The sequence below is a fragment of the Podarcis tiliguerta genome (assembly GCF_965153285.1).
Source record: "Podarcis tiliguerta genome assembly, chromosome: 13".
NCBI classification, from domain to species: Eukaryota; Metazoa; Chordata; class Lepidosauria; order Squamata; family Lacertidae; genus Podarcis; species Podarcis tiliguerta.
This window is the reverse complement of record NC_139546.1, coordinates 46887278-46906234: the sequence shown is the minus strand read 5'-3', so window position 1 is coordinate 46906234 and position 18957 is coordinate 46887278. Positions and strand designations below refer to the sequence as shown.

The 18957-nt window shown below is 45.2% G+C and overlaps 1 protein-coding gene across 12 annotated transcripts in view; it reads right to left on the bottom strand.

Annotated features, from left to right (window-relative positions):
- Positions 1 to 18957, bottom strand: part of LOC310663080 (uncharacterized protein) — a 192067-nt gene that overhangs the window by 836 nt on the left and 172274 nt on the right. For 6 of the 12 annotated variants that reach the window (XM_083410693.1, XM_083410696.1, XM_083410686.1 and 3 more), the window contains one exon: positions 8627 to 9066. The exons of 1 other annotated variant lie outside the window; for it this stretch is intronic. In XM_083410693.1, the coding sequence (XP_083266819.1) occupies positions 8732 to 9066 (335 nt within the window). In that variant the 3' untranslated portion in view covers positions 8627 to 8731. Of the gene's footprint in view, positions 1 to 7576; positions 7628 to 8626; positions 9067 to 10123; positions 10343 to 12120; positions 12289 to 15853; positions 16103 to 18194; positions 18353 to 18957 lie in introns of those variants that run through there. 5 more of the 12 variants (XM_083410692.1, XM_083410697.1, XM_083410689.1 and 2 more) reach the window with 5 other exon arrangements.

Below are 18957 nucleotides of genomic sequence, written 5' to 3'. Positions count from 1 at the left end.
ATCTCACTGCCCACATTGGTATATTGTGTTTCTTCTAAGTGGTGCTATGTTGATATGTATTTTCAGTAATCTCTTTCCTGCTCAGGAGGTTGCTGGGAAATTAGGGACACCATTTGCAGGGTGGAGAGCAGGCCTGCTTCCCGCTTACCTTTCTTCTTGCTGGTCTCTCTTGTTTTCGGTTGAGGCAGGGATGGGAGTTGAACTGTGCAGATAACATTCTCCCCTGCCTCCCAGTCGCTTGCGGAAACGATCACAGAGCTGGATGCGGTGAAGGGGTTTATTACCAGCTCCCTCCATGCAAGAGGCTCAAGGCTTAGATTTCCTGCTGTCTGCCGTGACCAGGTCACTTCCAGTTGTTCCTCTATGCTCTCTGAGAAGACTGCCACACAGCTGATGAGAACTGGGGCTTGGGGGTAGGATGAAAACTATGAGGGAGTCTGGGAATGGAAAAACCCATGTCAAGTCCCAAGTCTCCTCCCACCATTTCCCTCCCAGCCTGCTCACAGAATCTTATCCTGCTCTGCTTGCTTCTCTTTCAGAGTAGCTCTACAGCTAAGTCAGCCCAGGCTCCCCATTTGGCTCACCTGAGTTCCTTTCAGTCCCTTTCCCTTCCTTGAACAACTCCAGCACCTTCTACCATTGCTGAATAATCCCAGTTCTCTATTGTTTTTGGAACTTGCACCCCTTTAACTAATGTGTTTGCCCATTCCCCAGATTCCACGCTGGATCACTATCAACACCAGTGTGCCATAGAGACATTTACAGCTCGTGGCACAAGTAATCAAGCCAAAGTGCCTCCAGCAGAAGAAGAGAAATGGGCTAAGATAAAGGTCCTGAGTTGGACAGAAATTATTATTTTTGAGATATGTGTCCCTGTTATCTTGGAGGAGCAAATTTTATTTACACCTGACTTGATGTCCCCCCCCCCATGTACCTTAATCTGTTTTGACTATTGCAATAAATATATTGCTCACTCGAATTATACAAGGGTTTGAAGATCTGATTTGAATACCAATAGATCTGATTTTCCTATGTAAGAGTTGGAACTTCTGGATTTATCAGAGTCCGTAAGTAGGTCAGAGAGTAGACTCAAAGGCTGGCAACAAAATGGAAATGCAACCCGTATTTTATAGTGCTAGCCCACACCCAATATTCCATTGTGTGTATACCTAGTTCTGCACACATTGTCTCATACAGGAGACGTCTCGAGAGGGATATGAGGGTGATCCGACTGAGACATCTGTCACCCCATTGGTCGCCAGGGCTGATCTGGCTGACCTGGCTGGCTAGGCATGTGTCCCCCTGTTTCATGTGCGTCCCTCCCGAAGCTGCATGCTTGGTGGAAGAGGAAGACCATCCCAGGTAGAAGGAGTGTACCATTCTTCGGTCAAGCCTTGATGATAGCTGCGCTCCCTGTAAAGAGAGAACCTCCCTGATTGAACCTCCCCCTGTAATGCAGGAATCTCAGCTAAATAATTTCAGCTACCTAGTTTGTGAGAGCCCTGCCTTCTTTGCCCCTATCAGAAGAATGTCTCTTCTGTCCCCTAAATCTACAAAGATCTCAGCACACAGAAACAGGCACTTACAAATGTTAATAAAAGGTTATTTTTGGAAAGACTTTGAAATGACTATCCCTATTCCTCCAGAAAAGTTGGAGGAAGAGAACCCAAGGGTTGTTATTGCTCTCTTTCTAAGGGTGGTTCCAGATGCCCAGATTTCAGGTACATGCATGAGAAGGCTGCAAAGAGGAAGGAAAGAGAAGCAAACTCACCTGGAGCATCCTGAGAAGAAGTCAGTGGCAGGCTGGCCCCGCAAAGGACTCCCACAAATGGTAAGAAGATCTTGGCCCACATTTTAGGATTCAGTGTGAATGGCATGCGGGCCACCAGGCCTGCTTATATAGCATCCTGGGAGACTTTGGTGAGATATGCTTTCCATCAGTAGCTCCACCCAGACAATCCAAGAAGAGGCTATTCTGTGAGGTTCTCAGAAAGTCCTTCCAGAAGCTTGAGTGTAATTGAGATAATTTAATTGTTATTATTAAATCTGTATACCACCCTTCATTAGGAGATCACAGGCAGTTCAGAACATTAAAGTACAACATGACATCACAAAAGCCCTTTATTCATGTACACCATCCCTATATGTGGAACTGGCACTATTACCAGTGGAACGCTCTGTCACAAGAGACTAGGGCCCTGCGGGACCTGACATCTTTCCGCAGGGCCTGCAAGACAGAGTTGTTCCACCAGGCCTTTGGTCAGGGCCCAGCCTGATTCCCTCCTCTGGCAACCTGCACAGAATTTTGCTTAACGGTTGCCATTAATTTGATTTTAATTAATTTTTATAATGGAATGTTTTTAGAATGTTGGCTTATTTGATTGTTTGATTATTTAATTGTTGTTAGCCGCCCTGAGCCCGGCTTCGGCTGGGGAAGGCGGGATATAAATAAAATTTATTATTATTATTATTATTATTATTATTATTATTATTATTATTATTATGTAAGGTACGTTCTGGGCCGTATCAGCACCATGCTTTAAGCAACTGAGGTATTCATCATGGCTGGGTTATTCTGAAGGATGTGCCTCCTTTCTTTATTTTTCACACCAGCTTCACAGCAGCAAGACGTCCCCAAACTTTATCCCAACTTGTTGATCATAATATCTGAAACTACATGAGGCTTTCCCAGAATCTACCTGCATTCTGCTTTCTGGTCAGGAAATATTTCTCCTCTCAATGACACATGTTCCCCAAGGAGTAGAGGAGCCCCTGTCTTGTAACATTCACATTCATCAGTAGTGGTTGAAAAACTGCTTTAAAAATGAATCTGTAAACCTCCTCAATAACTCTAACTCCTCTCTCTTTTATATCCAGGTCACAATCCCTGCAAAGGTTTAAATGTCATGGTTTCTCCCCAGAGAATCATGGAGGCTTGCAGTTTGGCAGGAGTGCTGATTATTATCTGTTAGATTCACTGACATTTCAAATCTCTACAGAAGACCGGGGGTCATTGCGCGTGTGGCCCCAAGTAGGAAAATCTGTGGCCCGTTAGGCTTACTTGAGCTGGATGAGGACACAGTCAGATAGCGGAGGTTCTAGAAAAATTTATTGAGGGCAGAAGGTGTTGCTGCCTTTTATGTCTCAGCGGCTGCCCTGGCAGGTGGGCTACTAGTTCCCTTTCAGCAGCAAAGCATCCCCTCTCACCCAAGCAGGCCTCTCATCCTGCCAGCTCCTCAGGTGTCAAGGGGAACTCTTAGATGGCTACCTGACCATCTGTGTTCTGGCTACTTGGGGACAGCGACCAAGCACAAGGATCTGCAACAGCCACCCACTCGGAGGAAGGGGCAAGCGTCCATTTCCCAACATTATATGGAAGGCACCCAGCATCCCAGCCTTTCCAGAGAAGGTATTGGCATGTTCAGGTTGCCGCACAGGCTGGGTTTGAAAACCAAGGAGAGCTAGAAACATCCCCCTTGTGGGGATGTTTAGAATACAGTGGTACCTCGGGTTACATACGCTTCAGGTTACAGACTCCGCTAACCCAGAAATATTACCTCAGGTTAAGAACTTTGCTTCAGAATGGGAATAGAAATCATGCAGCCACGGCGCAGCAGCAGCAGGAGGCCCCATCAGCTAAAGTGGTGCTAATAGTTTCAGGTTAAGTACGGACCTCCAGAACAAATTAAGCACTTAGCCCGAGGTACCACTGTAATAGGCAAGGAAATATTTGTTAAGTAGTATCCTTCCTTCACTTATGATAGTGAGTGATGTAGCAGAGCAAATCCCCTCTATATTCACAGAAGCTAGTTGGTAGATGTTATGTACTTAGTTGATTAGGATCCATAATGCAGCAGTCTGATTGGTCCTAGAACAATAGGACCCATTATGCAGCAGTCTGATTGGTCCTAGAAGAATAGGATCCAGAATGCAGTAGTCAGATTGGACCACAGGAGCCACCCAACCCAACTCCAGGTGGAAGTGAATCCGCAACCTGATTGGCCTACGGGAGAATCTTAGAATTAACCAATAACATGGGGCAAATTGTGTAAATAATATATATAAAGCAGACGTTTGGGGGGAACTTTCATTCCTCGCCTATATGAGCTGAATAAAGAGCATGAAATCCACACTCGACTCCGAGCATATTTCAGTAGATTTGTTTGAATCTCTACAAAATGACTAATCCAATCTGACTTGCCTAGATGGGTTATTCCTGGTATCCCCTATTCTCCCGCTGAAAATACAATAAAGACTCACAAGTCTGTCTTTAAAAGTATAACAATAAGTTTACTCACAAGTTGTTCACAGTACACATCCTAGAAGGCAGGCTTTAAGCTTCAGGTTGCAAACACAGAATGTTTCTTACATCCTTTGTGAGGATGGGCCCAAGTGCTGCTGGCTGAGAGCCAGCAGACAACAAAATGGTTGCAAGAATGAACTGAGAGTTAGCTGAGGCAAGATGACTGCGTGACCTGCCCTTTTATAGAATCATGCCCATCTGCTGAGTCACAGAGGGAACAGGAAGTTAAACATGCGCCTGACAGTGTCCACTCTAGGAAGCAAAGCATGTTGTAATTGACTGTACTGATGTATTACATCCCACAGCATATCCCATAACCTCTGCAGTTACCTAGGTAGCTCCTTAAATGTGTGGAATGGGCCACCAAGGCAAGGATATAAAAATCTGCCTCCAATAGAAGTGCACCACCTGTTCATCTAAGTCACTCTAGGCTGGGTAAACATTGCATGACCAGGTGGTGACCTTCCCAGGGACAACCAGAAAGGAATAATGACGCATGACAACGTGTTATGGAATGGAAATTTAGCCACTTTATTAACCTTTCAAATATAGGAAGACCTTGGCTTAGGCATTGGGCGTGTATCCCTCCCAGCCCCCCAGCCGGGGGAACTAGGGCTCCTCAGTGTAAATGGCACATGGGGGTGCCCCGCAAGACACATGTGTACGCAGGCAGTCCACCCCATATCCCCTCATGCAGGGTAGTTCACTGACAGTCTTTCAGTGTATGGCCAGTGACACCCTCATGATGTCAAGCCCCCTTCCCAATCCCAATGTCAAGTTAGCGCCCAGGGAAGATAGGGAGCCAAGGGACTCTTCAAAGGGACGTGGGCTAAATTGCAGCTATGCTACAAAGTGAAAGGTAGCTGCAAGCCCATTGCCTCTTAAAGACCGGCTTAAGGAACAATCCGTGATGGGTTAATTGCTTCCATAAAGAAAAGGGGGGGGAGTGCATAAAAGGTCTGTCTTGAAAATTCATTTTATGCACACCGCCCCCTGTCGCTCTGCAAGCTTCCAAGGTAGCTGCTTGAAGCCTCCAGAGCGCAGTGGGAATTCCCGCCACGCTCCAGAGGCTTCGGGTTGCCTTCACTGAAGGCGACTGAATGCACCTTGTTTTAGAGGGGGAGAACAAGAAAAAAAACTTCATCCCCTGCTCTTTCTGTCCCATCCCCAAATATGGTAGTCATGACCCAACCGGGCACTGTGTTGATACGGAGCTGCCACACATTCTTATCCTCCTGTTTTTTTTCAATAAATTCTGCCTGCCTTATTTGCTTCAGTGAGTTCCTCCTCCACTTTACCGTTTGCCTGTGGTGGTCTAGTGAGGACATTGTGACTGAACTCTGTCACATCATGCTTCCTCTATCACTAGCTAATACCAGAGAGGTTTGGAGCACTATGATGTGGAGCACTATGACCACATGACGTCAGTAAATTATTGGTTGGGCTCAGACCCAGAACACCCTTAAAGAAAGGAGAAGAACATAAGAATAATGTTTTGGATCAGCCAGCAGCCCATCTGTTCCTCCATGCTTTTCTTACAGTGGCTAATTAGGTGCCTATGGGGCAGCTTGCAAACACCACTCCTGCCGTTCCCAACACCTAGTACAGCCATACCTTGGATCTCAAACACTAATTTGAGACAAACCTCTTAAATTTCCCAGGGGCAGGATTTTTTTTTAAGTCATCAGCAAGGGTTTTTCAAATTTAATCATGTTACCCTCCCCAACAAAATAAACAACCACCCTTATTTCACCTCCAGTAACCCTTGTTGCACACTCATTTCCAACGTAGCCCAGCCAGCAAAACCAATGGCCCATCAATGAAAATGGAATATATAGTTCAATAGCACCTGAAAGGCCACCCCTGCCGCTCCCGGTCTCAGAGCTGCCCCCTTCCCGCCCTAAAGAGATGCGCCTCCTCACACAGCCCCACAGGGGCCTGGGAAGAAGATGTCCCCAGACTTGGAGGCCCAACGGAGACTGGCCAAGGGTGAAAGTGAAGCCAGCATCTTGCCCAGGGAGCAGCAATGGCAGCAGTGGGCCCTGCCGGGCCTGCATGGAAGAAAGGCTCCCCTTCAGGACTGGGCACTCAGCTTCCAGGCAGGCATTGCATACAGCAAGCACAATAAAAGCCAGCATGGTGCCTGCCTGCCTACCTACCCACCTGTCTGTCCATTCCCAACAGCAATGGCTGGCAGACTGGCCGGCTTGGCTCCTCGCCCGCTTGCTTGCTTACTTCAAGGCCGCCTCACCTCCTGGCAACCAGCACCCAATGGCCAGCCCCAGGGGCAGCTTTCACTTGTATTAGGGTTGCAACAAACAGCTGTGCAAGCCTTTGAGAGTCAGAAATGTGAGAGGACATCATAGGGGGGAGGGAAGGAAAGAGGGACAGAGGCCAGTGATGCCCGCGGCACCCCTGACCACAATTCCAGGCACCTCCGGGTGCCAGGGCACACTGGTTGAGAACCACTGCCTTAAGCAATGGGTGCCTGTCACCCTCATTAGACCTTCCCCACCCACCAAATTGCCCATGCAGAGCTAGCGGAGGTCACCGGTTAGGGAGACCCACCCAAGGTTGCTTGCCGAGAGCCAGAGAACAAGGAAGCTCTCCACCCTTTTTCTTTTCAACCCAACTTCAGGAATTGCCTGCGTGGCTTAACTTTTCCTCTCTCTCTTTGCCCCCTCCCACCTGCGAAACGACTAGTAGTGCAAGGCTGAGGTATGCTGTGCTATCAGTGCGTACACTTATGATGCCAGAGGTGCTACCTGATTGGCCACCTGCCAGTCTCATAATCTTCATGCCTTCGGGGGCAGAGTCAGAGAGATGCTGGGGAAGGGGTGTGCATCATTTTTCACTCTGGGAATTCTCCTCAGGCCTCTGGGTGAGCTTCATGGTGTCATTGATTCAGTCAGCGTAGGAAACTATCACCTGGCTGAAGGCCAAGAGAGGGAAACCTTGCTGCTGTCCTTCAATACTCAGGTGTTCACATGCTGACCCTCAGGGAGGGATATAGACAGAGGGCCTTCTCAGTAGTGGCGCCCGCCCTGTGGAACGCCCTCCCATCAGATGTCAAGGAAATAAACAACTATCTGACTTATAGAAGACATTTGAAGGCCTCCCTGTTTAGGGAGGTTTTTCATGTTTGATTTTTTATTGTACTTTTAATTCTGTTGGGAGCTGCCCAAAATGGCTGGGAAAGCGCAGCCTGATGGGTGGAGTATAAATTATTATTAGTAGTAGTAATCCACTTAACAGAAACTTCACTTGTATTGAGCCCTGTGACCAAGCCGGTGAGCATTGTCTGTGCTTGCTGAAGCCTGGTTTCTTCACAGTGCAATAGAAATTGGCATGGGGACCATTCACCTTGTCTTTTTAAGTTTCCGGTGGGGGTTAGTATGAGACAAAAGAAGAGGCAACAGTTATTAGATTTAGACATACCTGATGGACAGGAAGCATTTAGGAAATGGTGGTCTTGAAGGAAGGACAAGCAGGAGCATCTAGAAAGGGCTATGATGACATTCTGATGAACACAGGAATTCTTGACAGGGTTATTCTGAAGGGTTTGCCTACCTTCTGCATTTTTAATACATGCTTCACGGCATGCGGCACATTGTCTTTTTGCACTCCTTAAGTGTGTTATTTTTAAATATAAAGCAGCTTAGAAATGATTTTAAAATCACTGAATGCCTTGGATTAAAACCTCTCCTTTCCATCTCAGTCCTTCACTTCTTGCTTTTGTCTGCCATCCGTTCGTCTCTACACCCCTGTGATTTTCCTTCTCTCTGACCCTCTTTCCCATGCATATTTTCTTTTCCGTGAATCATGGAATTATTGAGTTGGAAGGGTCCCAAGGGTCACCTAGTCCAACCCCCTGCAAAGCAGGAATCTCAGCTAGCTACGTGGCTCCTTAATGTGTGGACTGGACCACCAGGGCAAGGATATGAAAATCTGCCTCCAAAAGAACTGCACCACCTGTTCATCTAGGTCAACTGATGCTGGGTAAACATGTTGAACAGGCAGAAGACACTGGTCAGCAAAATGAATTGTTGTCACTCCACTCACCTTTCCTTTTATAGGACATGCTCTGCTTCGGGGGGGGGGGACACAAAAATCTGTGCTCGGGCAGCGTCTAAACCCTGGTAAGAAAGGATAGGCTAAAAGCCAAAAGGCCCCCCAGTGAACTTCATGGTTATGTGCTAAACACACTTTGCTTCTACAATAATCAAACTTCAACATGATTTTGCAGGGAGATTAATCTATTCCCCACTTCTTTCCAGAACCCACCCACCACCTCAATCAAGTGATCACATCAAGAGATATCTGTGAGTTTGCTCACTTTTATTCAGCCTTAGGCCAAACATGGATACATGGAAATTATTGAATCTGGGATAGGCTGAAGAGGTTGTGATGCTGAGGGTGGGGTTTGCATCACTTTTCACCATGGGATTTCTCCTCAGGCCTCTGGGTGGGCTCCACGGTGCCTGCTGTGCGGGTAAATGTACAGGAGTATGAAGTGCCGTTGTTCCAGTCAGAGTAGGGGATTACCACCTGGCTGAGGGCCAAGAGGGAATCCTTGATGCTGCCCTTCAAGTCTTGGGGATTCACACGGTGACCTTCAAGGAGGGCATTCTTCACCCACTGGACAGAAAATTCACTTGCATTGAGCCCTATGACCATGCCGGTGAGGATTGTCGGTGCTCGCTGAAGGCTGCTTTCTTTATGGTTGGCGCGATAGAGGTTCTCATGGAGACCGTTCCCTTTGTCTTTTTAGGTTTTGGGGTGGGGAAAGTATGAGGGAAAGAGGCAACAGCTATTAAGTTTAGACATAATTGATAGACAACATTTATGACACAATTTAGTGCTGATTATTTTCTGCTGGATTCTCTGGCAAACATTTTTAATTTGTAGATAGAGGGTGTAAATCCTTAATGGAAGCTTTAAGGAGCAAAGGGGATTTAACTGAAGTTCTTGTGTGTGTGGACCTGAGTAGGAAGATCTGTGGCACATACATGGGGCTTCCTTGAGCTGAATGAGGACACGGTGGGATAGTGGAGATTCCAGGAATATTTACACAGCTCCTTCCCCCAACATATATAAAGAAAGCACACAGCATAAAAAGCACCCCAGCCTTCCCAGAGAAGGTATTGGTGTATAGGCTGGGTTTGAAAACCAAGGATAGATAAAAACTTCCCATATCCAATGATACCATCTGTGCACAGTTGCTCCTGGAGCAGCTAACTAGGTAGGGAGCTCCTTAAATGTGTGGACTTGGCCACCAGGGCAAGGATATAAAAATCTGCCTCCATTAGAAGGGCACGATCTGTTCATCTAGGTCACCCTATGCTGGGTAAACATGATCAACAGGGAGATGAAGGTTAGAAGGATCCTTGGCTGAAGGTGGGAATGGTTTTTAATGGGGGTGGAAATTATTGTGGGAGACACCTTGGCCCCTGCAGGGTACACATTCTTTCCTTTCCTTCTCCCATTGTTACCTTCTGATAAAAACATGCATTTAGTATTGTTCAAGAACGGTGAAAACCTTTCTGCAGATATAAGAGGAGAAGACCTCCACCAGACTGATTGCAGTTTCAAATTGTGTCTTTAGCCAATACTAGCACCGATATCATGGCAACTGGTGGGGAAAGTCTTATCTCAACAGGCCATAATGGAAAGCAGAAATGAATTTCTGAATTAAGGAGGAAGCAGTCTTGAAATGGTCAGTCCCTGAGAGGATCTTAAGCAATCTGGAAACAATCATCCCGCTCCCAAACCATGCTTTTCAAAGAAAAACTAAGTCCCAACTGTGTCAAGAGATTTTACCTTCAGGTTCATTGACATTTGTTTGGGACTCAGAAAGGGATAATAGACACCGGATGTAGTTCACTCGCGAAATGTCTGGAAATGTAATGCTGACGTATGACGTCCTACCAATGCTTGCGCTTAGGATACCGGAGGTGCTCCCTGATTCACCACCTACTTGCCACGTAATCATCATGCCTTTGGGGACAGAGATAGAGGCAGTGCACATCAATATGTCACCTAAGGGAACAAAATAGACAGACAGACAGATGAAATTCCTGGTTTTTTAATGACTTTGTATTACTGTTTTTATGGTTTTTCTGATATTGCTTTACAGTTTTTATGTTGCTTAGTGCACTGTTTAAGATTTAAGCAACATAGAAATGATTTAAAAATCAGCAAATGAATAAATGCCGTAGGTTAAAACCTCTGCTTTTCATCTCAGTCCTTCCAGTCTTCTTTTGTCTGCCGTTTGTTCTTCTCTACACCCCTGTGATATTTCTTTTCTCTGACCCTCTTTCCCATGCATATTCTCTTTCGTGGAATCATAGAATTCCAGAATTGGAAGGGACCCCAGTGCTCATCTAGTCCAACCCCCTGTAATGCTTACTTACTTACGTCATCAAAACTTTTCTAGGCATTGCAAATATAGGGCATCCTAAAACATTTAAAATATATACAAATAAACAGCCATGTAAAATATATAATGATGAGGAATTTCATTGGGATTTCTTCCTGCTAAATAGTGCTATTTAGCACTCCAAGAGATACTACTAACAAAACCTCAGCCTCCCTTGCAGTAATTTCCGGGTTAATCGGATATTTTCATTGTGCCGTGATGTTAGACTACCCAATAAAGGGGGGGTAGCATGCGTTTGCGTTTGCGTAGCAGGTTGTAAAATGCACAGTAGAAAAGGATATGTTCTATAGTGTCTGACACATTCAAAGAACATCCACAATGTCTATCATTTCTGGGGATGTTTAAAAATCTGCCCTTGACAAAAGCTGAAGGAAAAACATTCAGTTGGGCTAAGATAAAGGTCCTGAGTTGGACAGAAATTATTAATTTTGAGATATGTGACCCTGTTATTGGGGAGATCAAATTTTATTTGCACCTGACTTGATGTTGTTCCCCCCCACCAATGTACCTTAATCTGTTTTGACTATTGCATTAAATATATTGCTCACTCGAATTATACAAGGGTTTCAAGATCTGATTTGGATACCAATAGATCTGACTTTCCTATGTAAGAGTTGGAACTTCTGGATTTATCAGAGTCCGTAAGTAGGTCAGAGAGTAGACTCAAAGGTTTCCAAAAAAATGGAAATGCAACCCGTATTTTATAGTGCTAGCCCACACTCAATATTCCATCGTGTGTATTCCTAGTTATGCACACATTGTCTCATACTTGATTGAACTTGGGAGCCCCAGGAGACGTCTCAGGCCGGATGTGAGGGGGATCCGACTGAGACATCTGTCACCCCATTGATCGCCAGGGCTGATCTGGCTGGCTAGGCAGGTGTCCCCCTGTTTCGTGTGCATCCCCCCCCCTTAAGGTGCATGCTCGCTGGAAGAGGAAGACCATCCCAGATAGGAGTGTACTGTTCTTCGGTCAAGGCTTGATGATAGCTGTGCTCCCTGTATAGATAGAACCTCCCTGATAGAAACTCCCCCTGTAATGCAGGAATCTCAGCTAAATTATTTCAGCTGCAAAGTTTGTGAGAGCCCTGTCTTCTTTGCCTCTATCAGAAGAATGTCTCTTCTGTCCCCTAAACCTACAAAGATCGCAGCACACAGAATCAGGCACTTACAAATCTTAATAAAAGGGTATTTGTTTTGGAACCATGGGATCTGTCCCTTTGGAATGACTATCCCGTTTACTGCTGGCAAATAAGCAGAAAAGTTGGAGAATCCAAGGGTTGTTATTGCTCTGTTTCTAAGGGTGGTTTCAGATGCCCAGATTTCAGGTACATGCATGAGAAGGCTGCAAAGAGGAAGGAAAGAGACGCAAACTCACCTGTATCAGCCTGGGAAGAAGTCAGTGGCAGGCTGGCCCCGCAAAGGACTCCCACAAATGGTAAGAAGATCTTGGCCCACATTTTAGGATTCAGTGTGAATGGCGTGTGGGCCACCAGGCCTGCTTATATAGCATCCTGGGAGACTTTGGTGAGATATGTTTCCCATCAGTAGCTCCACCCAGACAATCCAAGAAGAGGCTATTCTGTGAGGTTCTCAGAAAGTCCTTCCAGAAACTTGAGTGTAATTGGGATTTGTGGGAAATCCTAATAGCTTTGGGGAAGTTCGCCTATTGCTATTATTTTCTTTTATACCACCCTTCATTAGCAGATTACAGGCAGTTCAGAACATCAAAGTACAATATGAGAACACAAAATATATATTCTTCTTCCCTGATCTTCTTTAGAGGACAAGAAGCAGAATTCGCAAAATGGAGAAGGAACATTGTGACCTTAATTCTCTGCTGCCTTTTGATGAGGGAGCACTGATTGGCTAATTTTTGTCTGAGCCCCTTATTCTTGTACAACACCCCTATACAGTATGTGGAACTGGCACTTTTACCAGTGCTACGTAAGGTATATTCTGCACTTGCAAGGAATTGGTTCTCTCTGCAGCCGGCCCCACCACTTTCTTGTTTAACGTTCAAGGATTTTGAAAGGAGACTGGTTTCTTTGGGCCTGTCTTCTTACTTAAAACCAGAGCAGCAGAAGACTCAACAGGCTCTGTTCTGCCCTGGCAGGTGGGCAGCCAATGGCCTTTCAGCAGCGAGGCATCCCCTCTCAGCTGAGCAGGCCTCTCATTGGCCAATTCAAAGTGCAGGAGCTGGTTGGAACTCCACCTGGGCCGTATCAGCACCATGCTTTAAGCAACTGATGTATTCATCATGGCAGGGTTATTCCGAAGGACGTGCCTCCTTTCTTTATTTTTCACACCAGCTTCACAGCAGCAAGACGGCCCCAAACTTTATCCCAACTCGTTGATCATATTATCTGAAACTACATGAGGCTTTCCCAGAATCTACCTGCATTCTGCTTTCTGGTCAGGAAATATTGCTCCTCTCAATGACACATGTTCCCCAAGGAGTAGAGGAGCCCCTGTCTTGTAACATTCACATTCATCAGTAGTGGTTGAAAAACTGCTCTAAAAATGAATCTGTAAGCCTCCTCAATAACTCTAACTCCTCTCTATTTTATATCCAGGTCACAATCCCTGCAAAGGTTTAAATGTCATGGTTTTTTCTCCCCAGAGAATCATGGAGGCTTGAAGTTTGGTAGGAGTGCCTATTATTATCTCTTAGATTCTCTTACATTTCAAGTCTCTACAGAAGACCGGGGGTGGGGCGGTAAATACTCAGTAACTTTAAGGAGTTAAAGTGCCTTCAGCTGAAGTCATTGTGTGTGTGGCCCTGAGTAGGAAAATCTGATTAGAGGTATCAGAGCCAAGTCCGCCAATGTAGGCATGAGCTTTTTGTGTCTGTCACACTGGTAGTTGGGAACAAATTTATCTTTTTTTTGAAGAGTACATCCAAAGTGGTACGATAAGTCATCCTTGCATCGTAGTAGCTATCACAGATATGGAATCCAAGTGTGACATTGGGTAGGAATTTCGGATTCAGCAAAAGGAATTGTCGTCACTCCACTCACCTTTCTTTTTATAGGACATGCTCTGCTGGGGGGGGGGGGGAGAGACACAAAAAACTGTGCTCGGGGAGAGTCTAAACCCTGGTGAGGAAGGATAGGCTAAGAGACAGTGACTAGCCAAAAGCCCCCCCAGTGAACTTCATGGTTATGTGCTAAACACACTTTGCTTCTACAATAATCAAACTTCAACATGATTTTGCAGGGAGATTAATCCATTCCCCACTTCTTTCCAGAACCCTCCCACCACCTCAATCAAGTGATCACATCAAGAGATATCTGTGAGTTTGCTCACTTTTATTCAGCCTTAGGCCAAACATGGATACATGGAAATTATTTAATCTGGGATTGGCTGAAGAGGTTGTGATGCTGAGGATGGGGTTTGCATCACTTTTCACCCTGGGATTTCTCCTCAGGCCTCTGGGTGGGCTCCACGGTGCCTGCTGTGCGGGTAAAAAGATGCATTTAGTATTGTTCAAGAACAGTGAAAATCTTTCTGCAGAGATAAGAGGAGAATTACTGTTCAGACCTCCACCGGACTGATTGCAGTTTCAAGTTGTGGCTTTAGTCAATACTAGCACCGATATCATGGCAACTGGTGGGGAAAGTCTTATCTCAACAGGCCATAATGGAAAGCATAAATAAATTTCCCTGGAAGAGAACTTAATGGACCCAGATGGACACATTCTAAAAATAGGAATGAGAAGGACCCCTTTCTTGTTGAATGCTGATGACGCGGCCATCATCTCGCGTCCCAGAACGGGTTTGAATTATCTGTTGAGGAAATTTTCTGATTACTGTTCTGGAAATGGTTTATCCATTAATTATGAAAAATCTAAAATTTTAGTCTTCGAAAGAAGATTCTCCCAGTCTAAATGGGTGCTGGATGGCCATAACCTTGAACAGGTAAAATACTTCAGTTACCTAGGGCTCACATTCCATCATACAGGATCTTGGAAGCACCATTGGCAAACCTCCCTTCAAAAGGCGGAGATTACAAAGCTAGCCATACATAGATTCTTCTTCTCAAAGGGAGGCAAATATGTTCCAGCAGCCTTAAGGGTTTTCAACGCAAAGCCCGTTTCCCAACTCCTGTATGCAGCAAATGTCTGGCATAATGGGGACCTGCCAAAGCTAAATGGCTTTCAGGCAAAATTTATACGATCTCTGCTGCAGGTACCTAATTGGGTCCCCAACTCCGTACTTCTGTTGGAAGCTGGTGAATGCCCAATTTCAGCTAGAGCGTGGTGGGCTGCCCTAAAACATTGGCTCAGGATTTCAGTGTTTAATCTAGGGAAGGGTCTGTACCAACATTTGACCAATGAGGAATTTGTCAGCAAATGGCAGAAAACCATGGCTAAAAAAGCCACCTCTATTGGTCTGTCTCCCCCCCCCCCCACTGTATTACCTGGGTTATGAAGGCACCCAAAAGGTTTTAAAGCAAAGATTATGGGACAATGCACACAGTGACTTGCGCTCTCGATCACATGCAGTCTGTAGTCCGCTAGCAGCAGGAGTTCAATATGGGTATGTCTTTGAGTTAACATCTTACATCAAAAACCTGACAGTACCTAACTATCGAAGGCTTTTCACCAAAGCCAGACTAAATGTCTTCCCCTCTGCAGTGCTGAATGGTAGGTTGAGAGGAGTTCCCATAAATCATATTTTGTTGCATTGTGCGAAGTATGAGCAGGCCAGGGCTGAACTGATACTACCCTTGCTGGTGCCTTTCCCGTGAAAATCAGAGGCTCACTATGTCAGGTTCCTACTGGAAGACCGGACAAAAGCTAGAACGTTGGCAGTGGCAACGTTTTTATCGGTGGTTGCAAGAACAAATGAGCCCTATATTCTAAACAAAATGCTTGATTAACCTGGAGGTAGCCTATATGAATTGGGTATTGATTTGTAATGTTTTGCTGGGTCTCTGGACCGTAATAAAGATTGTTGTTGTTGAAATAAATTTCTGAATTAAGGAGGAAGCAGTCTTGAAATGGTCAGTCCCTGAGACAATTTTAAGCAATCTGGAAACAATCATCCCTCTCCCAAACCATGCTTTTCGAAGGAAAACTACGTCCCAACTGTGTTGAGAGTTTTTACCTTCAGGTTCATTGACATTTGTTTGGGACCCAGGGAGAGATGCTCGACAGACGAACTTCAGCTGAAATTCATCTGCGAAAGTTCTTGTGATCACCTGCGGAACGGGTAGTACTTCAGCGCTGAAGTATGCTGTGCTACCAATGCTTGCACTTATGATGCCGGAGATGTTACCTGATTGGCCACCTGCCTGCCACATAATCATCATGCCTTGGGGGACAGAGCCAGAGAGAGTGCACACCAATATTTCACCTAAGGGAACAAAATAGATAGACAGACAGATGAAATTCCTGGTTTTCGAAATGACTTTATATTACTGGTTTTATGGTTTTTCTGATATTGCTTTACAGTTTTTATGTTGCTTAGTGCACTGTTTAAGATTTAAGCAGCTTAGAAATTATTTAAAAATCAGCAAATGAATAAATGCCATAGGTTAAAACCTCTGCTTCTCATCTCAGTCCTTCCAGTCTTCTTTTTTCTGCCATTTGTTCTTCTATACACCCCTGTGATTTTTCTTCTCTCTGACCCTCTTTCCCATGCATATTCTCTTTCGTGGAATCACAGAATTCAAGAATTGGAAGGGACCCCAATGCTCATCTAGTCCAAACCCCCTGTAATGCTTACTTACTTACGTTCTAGGCATTACAAATATAGGGCATCCTAAAACATTTAAAATATATACAAAAAAACAGCCATGTAAAATATATAATGATGAGGAACTTCATTGGGATTTCTTCCCGCTAAATAGTGCCATTTAGCACTCCAAGAGATACTATTAACCAAACCTCAAGCCCCCTTACAGTTAATTCCGGGTTAATCAGATATTTTCATTGTGCCGTGATGTTAGACTACCCAATAAAGGGGAGGTAGCATGCGTTTGCGTAGCAGGTTGTAAAATGGACAGTAGAAAAGGATATGTTCTACAGTGTCTGGCACATTCAAAGAACATCCACAATGTCTATCATTTCTGGGGATGTTTAAAAATCTGCCCTTGACAAAAGCTGAAGGAAAAACATTTAGTCGGGCTAAGATAAAGGTCCTGAGTTGGACAGAAATTATTATTTTTGAGATATGTGACCCTGTTATCTCGGGGGAGCAAATTTCATTTACACCTGACTTGATGTTGTTTTCCCCCCTCCCCCAATGTACCTTAATCTGTTTTGACTATTGCAATAAATATATTGCTCACTCAAATTATACAAGGGTTTGAATATCTGATTTGAATACCAATAGATCTGATTTTCCTATGTAAGAGTTCCTATGTAAGGTTGGCAACAAAATGGAAATGAAACCAGTATTTTATAGTGCTAGCCCACACCCAATATTCCACCGTGTGTATACCTAGTTCTGCACACATTGTCTCATACATGATTGAACTTGGGAGCCCCAGGAGACGTCTCAAGATGGATGTGAGGGTGATCCGACTGAGACATCTGTCACCCCATTGATCGCCAGGGTTCATCTGGCTGACCTGGCTGGCTAGGCAGGTGTCCCCGTTTCATGTGCGTCCCTCTCTAAGCTCCACGCTCGGTGGAATAAGACGACCATCCCAGGTAGGTGTGTACCGTTCTTCGGTCAAGGCTTGATGATAGCTGTGCTCCCTGTATAGATAGAACCTCCCTGATAGCACCTCCCCTGTAATGCAGGAATCTCAGCTGAATAATTTCAGCTACATAGTTTGTGAGAGACCTGCCTTCTTTGCCTCTATCAGAAGATAGTCTCTTCTGTCCCCTAAACCTACAAAGATCTCAGCACACAGAAACAGGCACGTTTGTTGTTTCGTCATTTGGTCGTGTCCGACTCTTTGTGACCCCATGAACCAGAGCACGCCAGGCGCTCCTATCTTCCACTGCCTCCCGCAGTTTGGTCAAATTCATGCTGGTAGCTTTGAGAACACTGTCCAACCATCTCTTCTTCTGTCGTCCCCTTTTCCTTGTGCCTTCCATCTTTCCCAACATCAGTGTCTTTTCCAGGGAGTCTTCTCTTCCCATGAGGTGGCCAAAGTATTGGAGCCTCAGCTTGACGATCTGTCCTTCCAGTGAGCACTCAGGGCTGATTTCCTTAAGAATGGATAGGTTTGATCTTTTTGCAGTCCATGGGACTCTCAAGAGTCTCCTCTAACAGGCACTTACAAATCTTAATAAAAGGGTATTTGTTTTGGAACCATGGGATCCGTCCCTTTGGAATGACTATCCCGTTTACTGCTGGCAAATAAGCAGAAAAGTTGGAGTAAGAGAATCCAAGGGTTGTTATTGCTCTGTTTCTAAGGGTGGTTCCAGATGCTCAGATTTCAGGTAGATGCATGAGAAGGCTGCAAAGAGGAAGGAAAGAGAAGCAAACTCACCTGGAGAAGCCTGGGAAGAAGTCAGTGGCAGGCTGGCCCCGCAAAGGAGTCCCACAAATGGTAAGAAGATCTTGGCCCACATTTTAGGATTCAGTGTGAATGGCATGTGGGCCACCAGGCCTGCTTATATAGCATCCTGGGAGACTTTGTTTCCCATCAGTAGCTCCACCCAGACAATCCAAGAAGAGGCTATTCTGTGAGGTTCTCAGAAAGTCCTTCCAGAAACTTGAGTGTAATTGGGATTTGTGGGAAATCCTAATAGCTATGGTGAGGTTCGCCTATTGTTATTATTTGTTATTGTTATTTTATTTGTATACCACCCTTCATCAGCAGATCACAGGCAGTTCAGAACATAAAAGTACAACATGAGAACACAATATATATAATCATCTTCCTTTATCTTCTTTAGAGGACAAGATGCAGAATTCGCAAAATGGAGAAGGAACACTGTGACCTTAATCGTCTGCCTTGTGGCTATTTGCATTAGTGTGAGGGGTTTTCACAGTAAACCTCAAGGAGTAACAAACACCTCAACTGCCTTTAATTTTCTGGGACTGCCAGGGAAGCAATTAACCCACCACAGATTCTTCATTTGTCTGGAAATTTCCAGATTTAAGCTGCTGTTAAAGGGTCAATTGGCTTGCAGCTACCTTTCACTTTTAGCATAGCAGCAATTTTGCCCATGTCCCTTGTAAAAGTCACTTGGCTCCCCATCTTCCATATGCCCCAACCAGTCATCGAGATGGGGGGGGGGAGGGGGTCC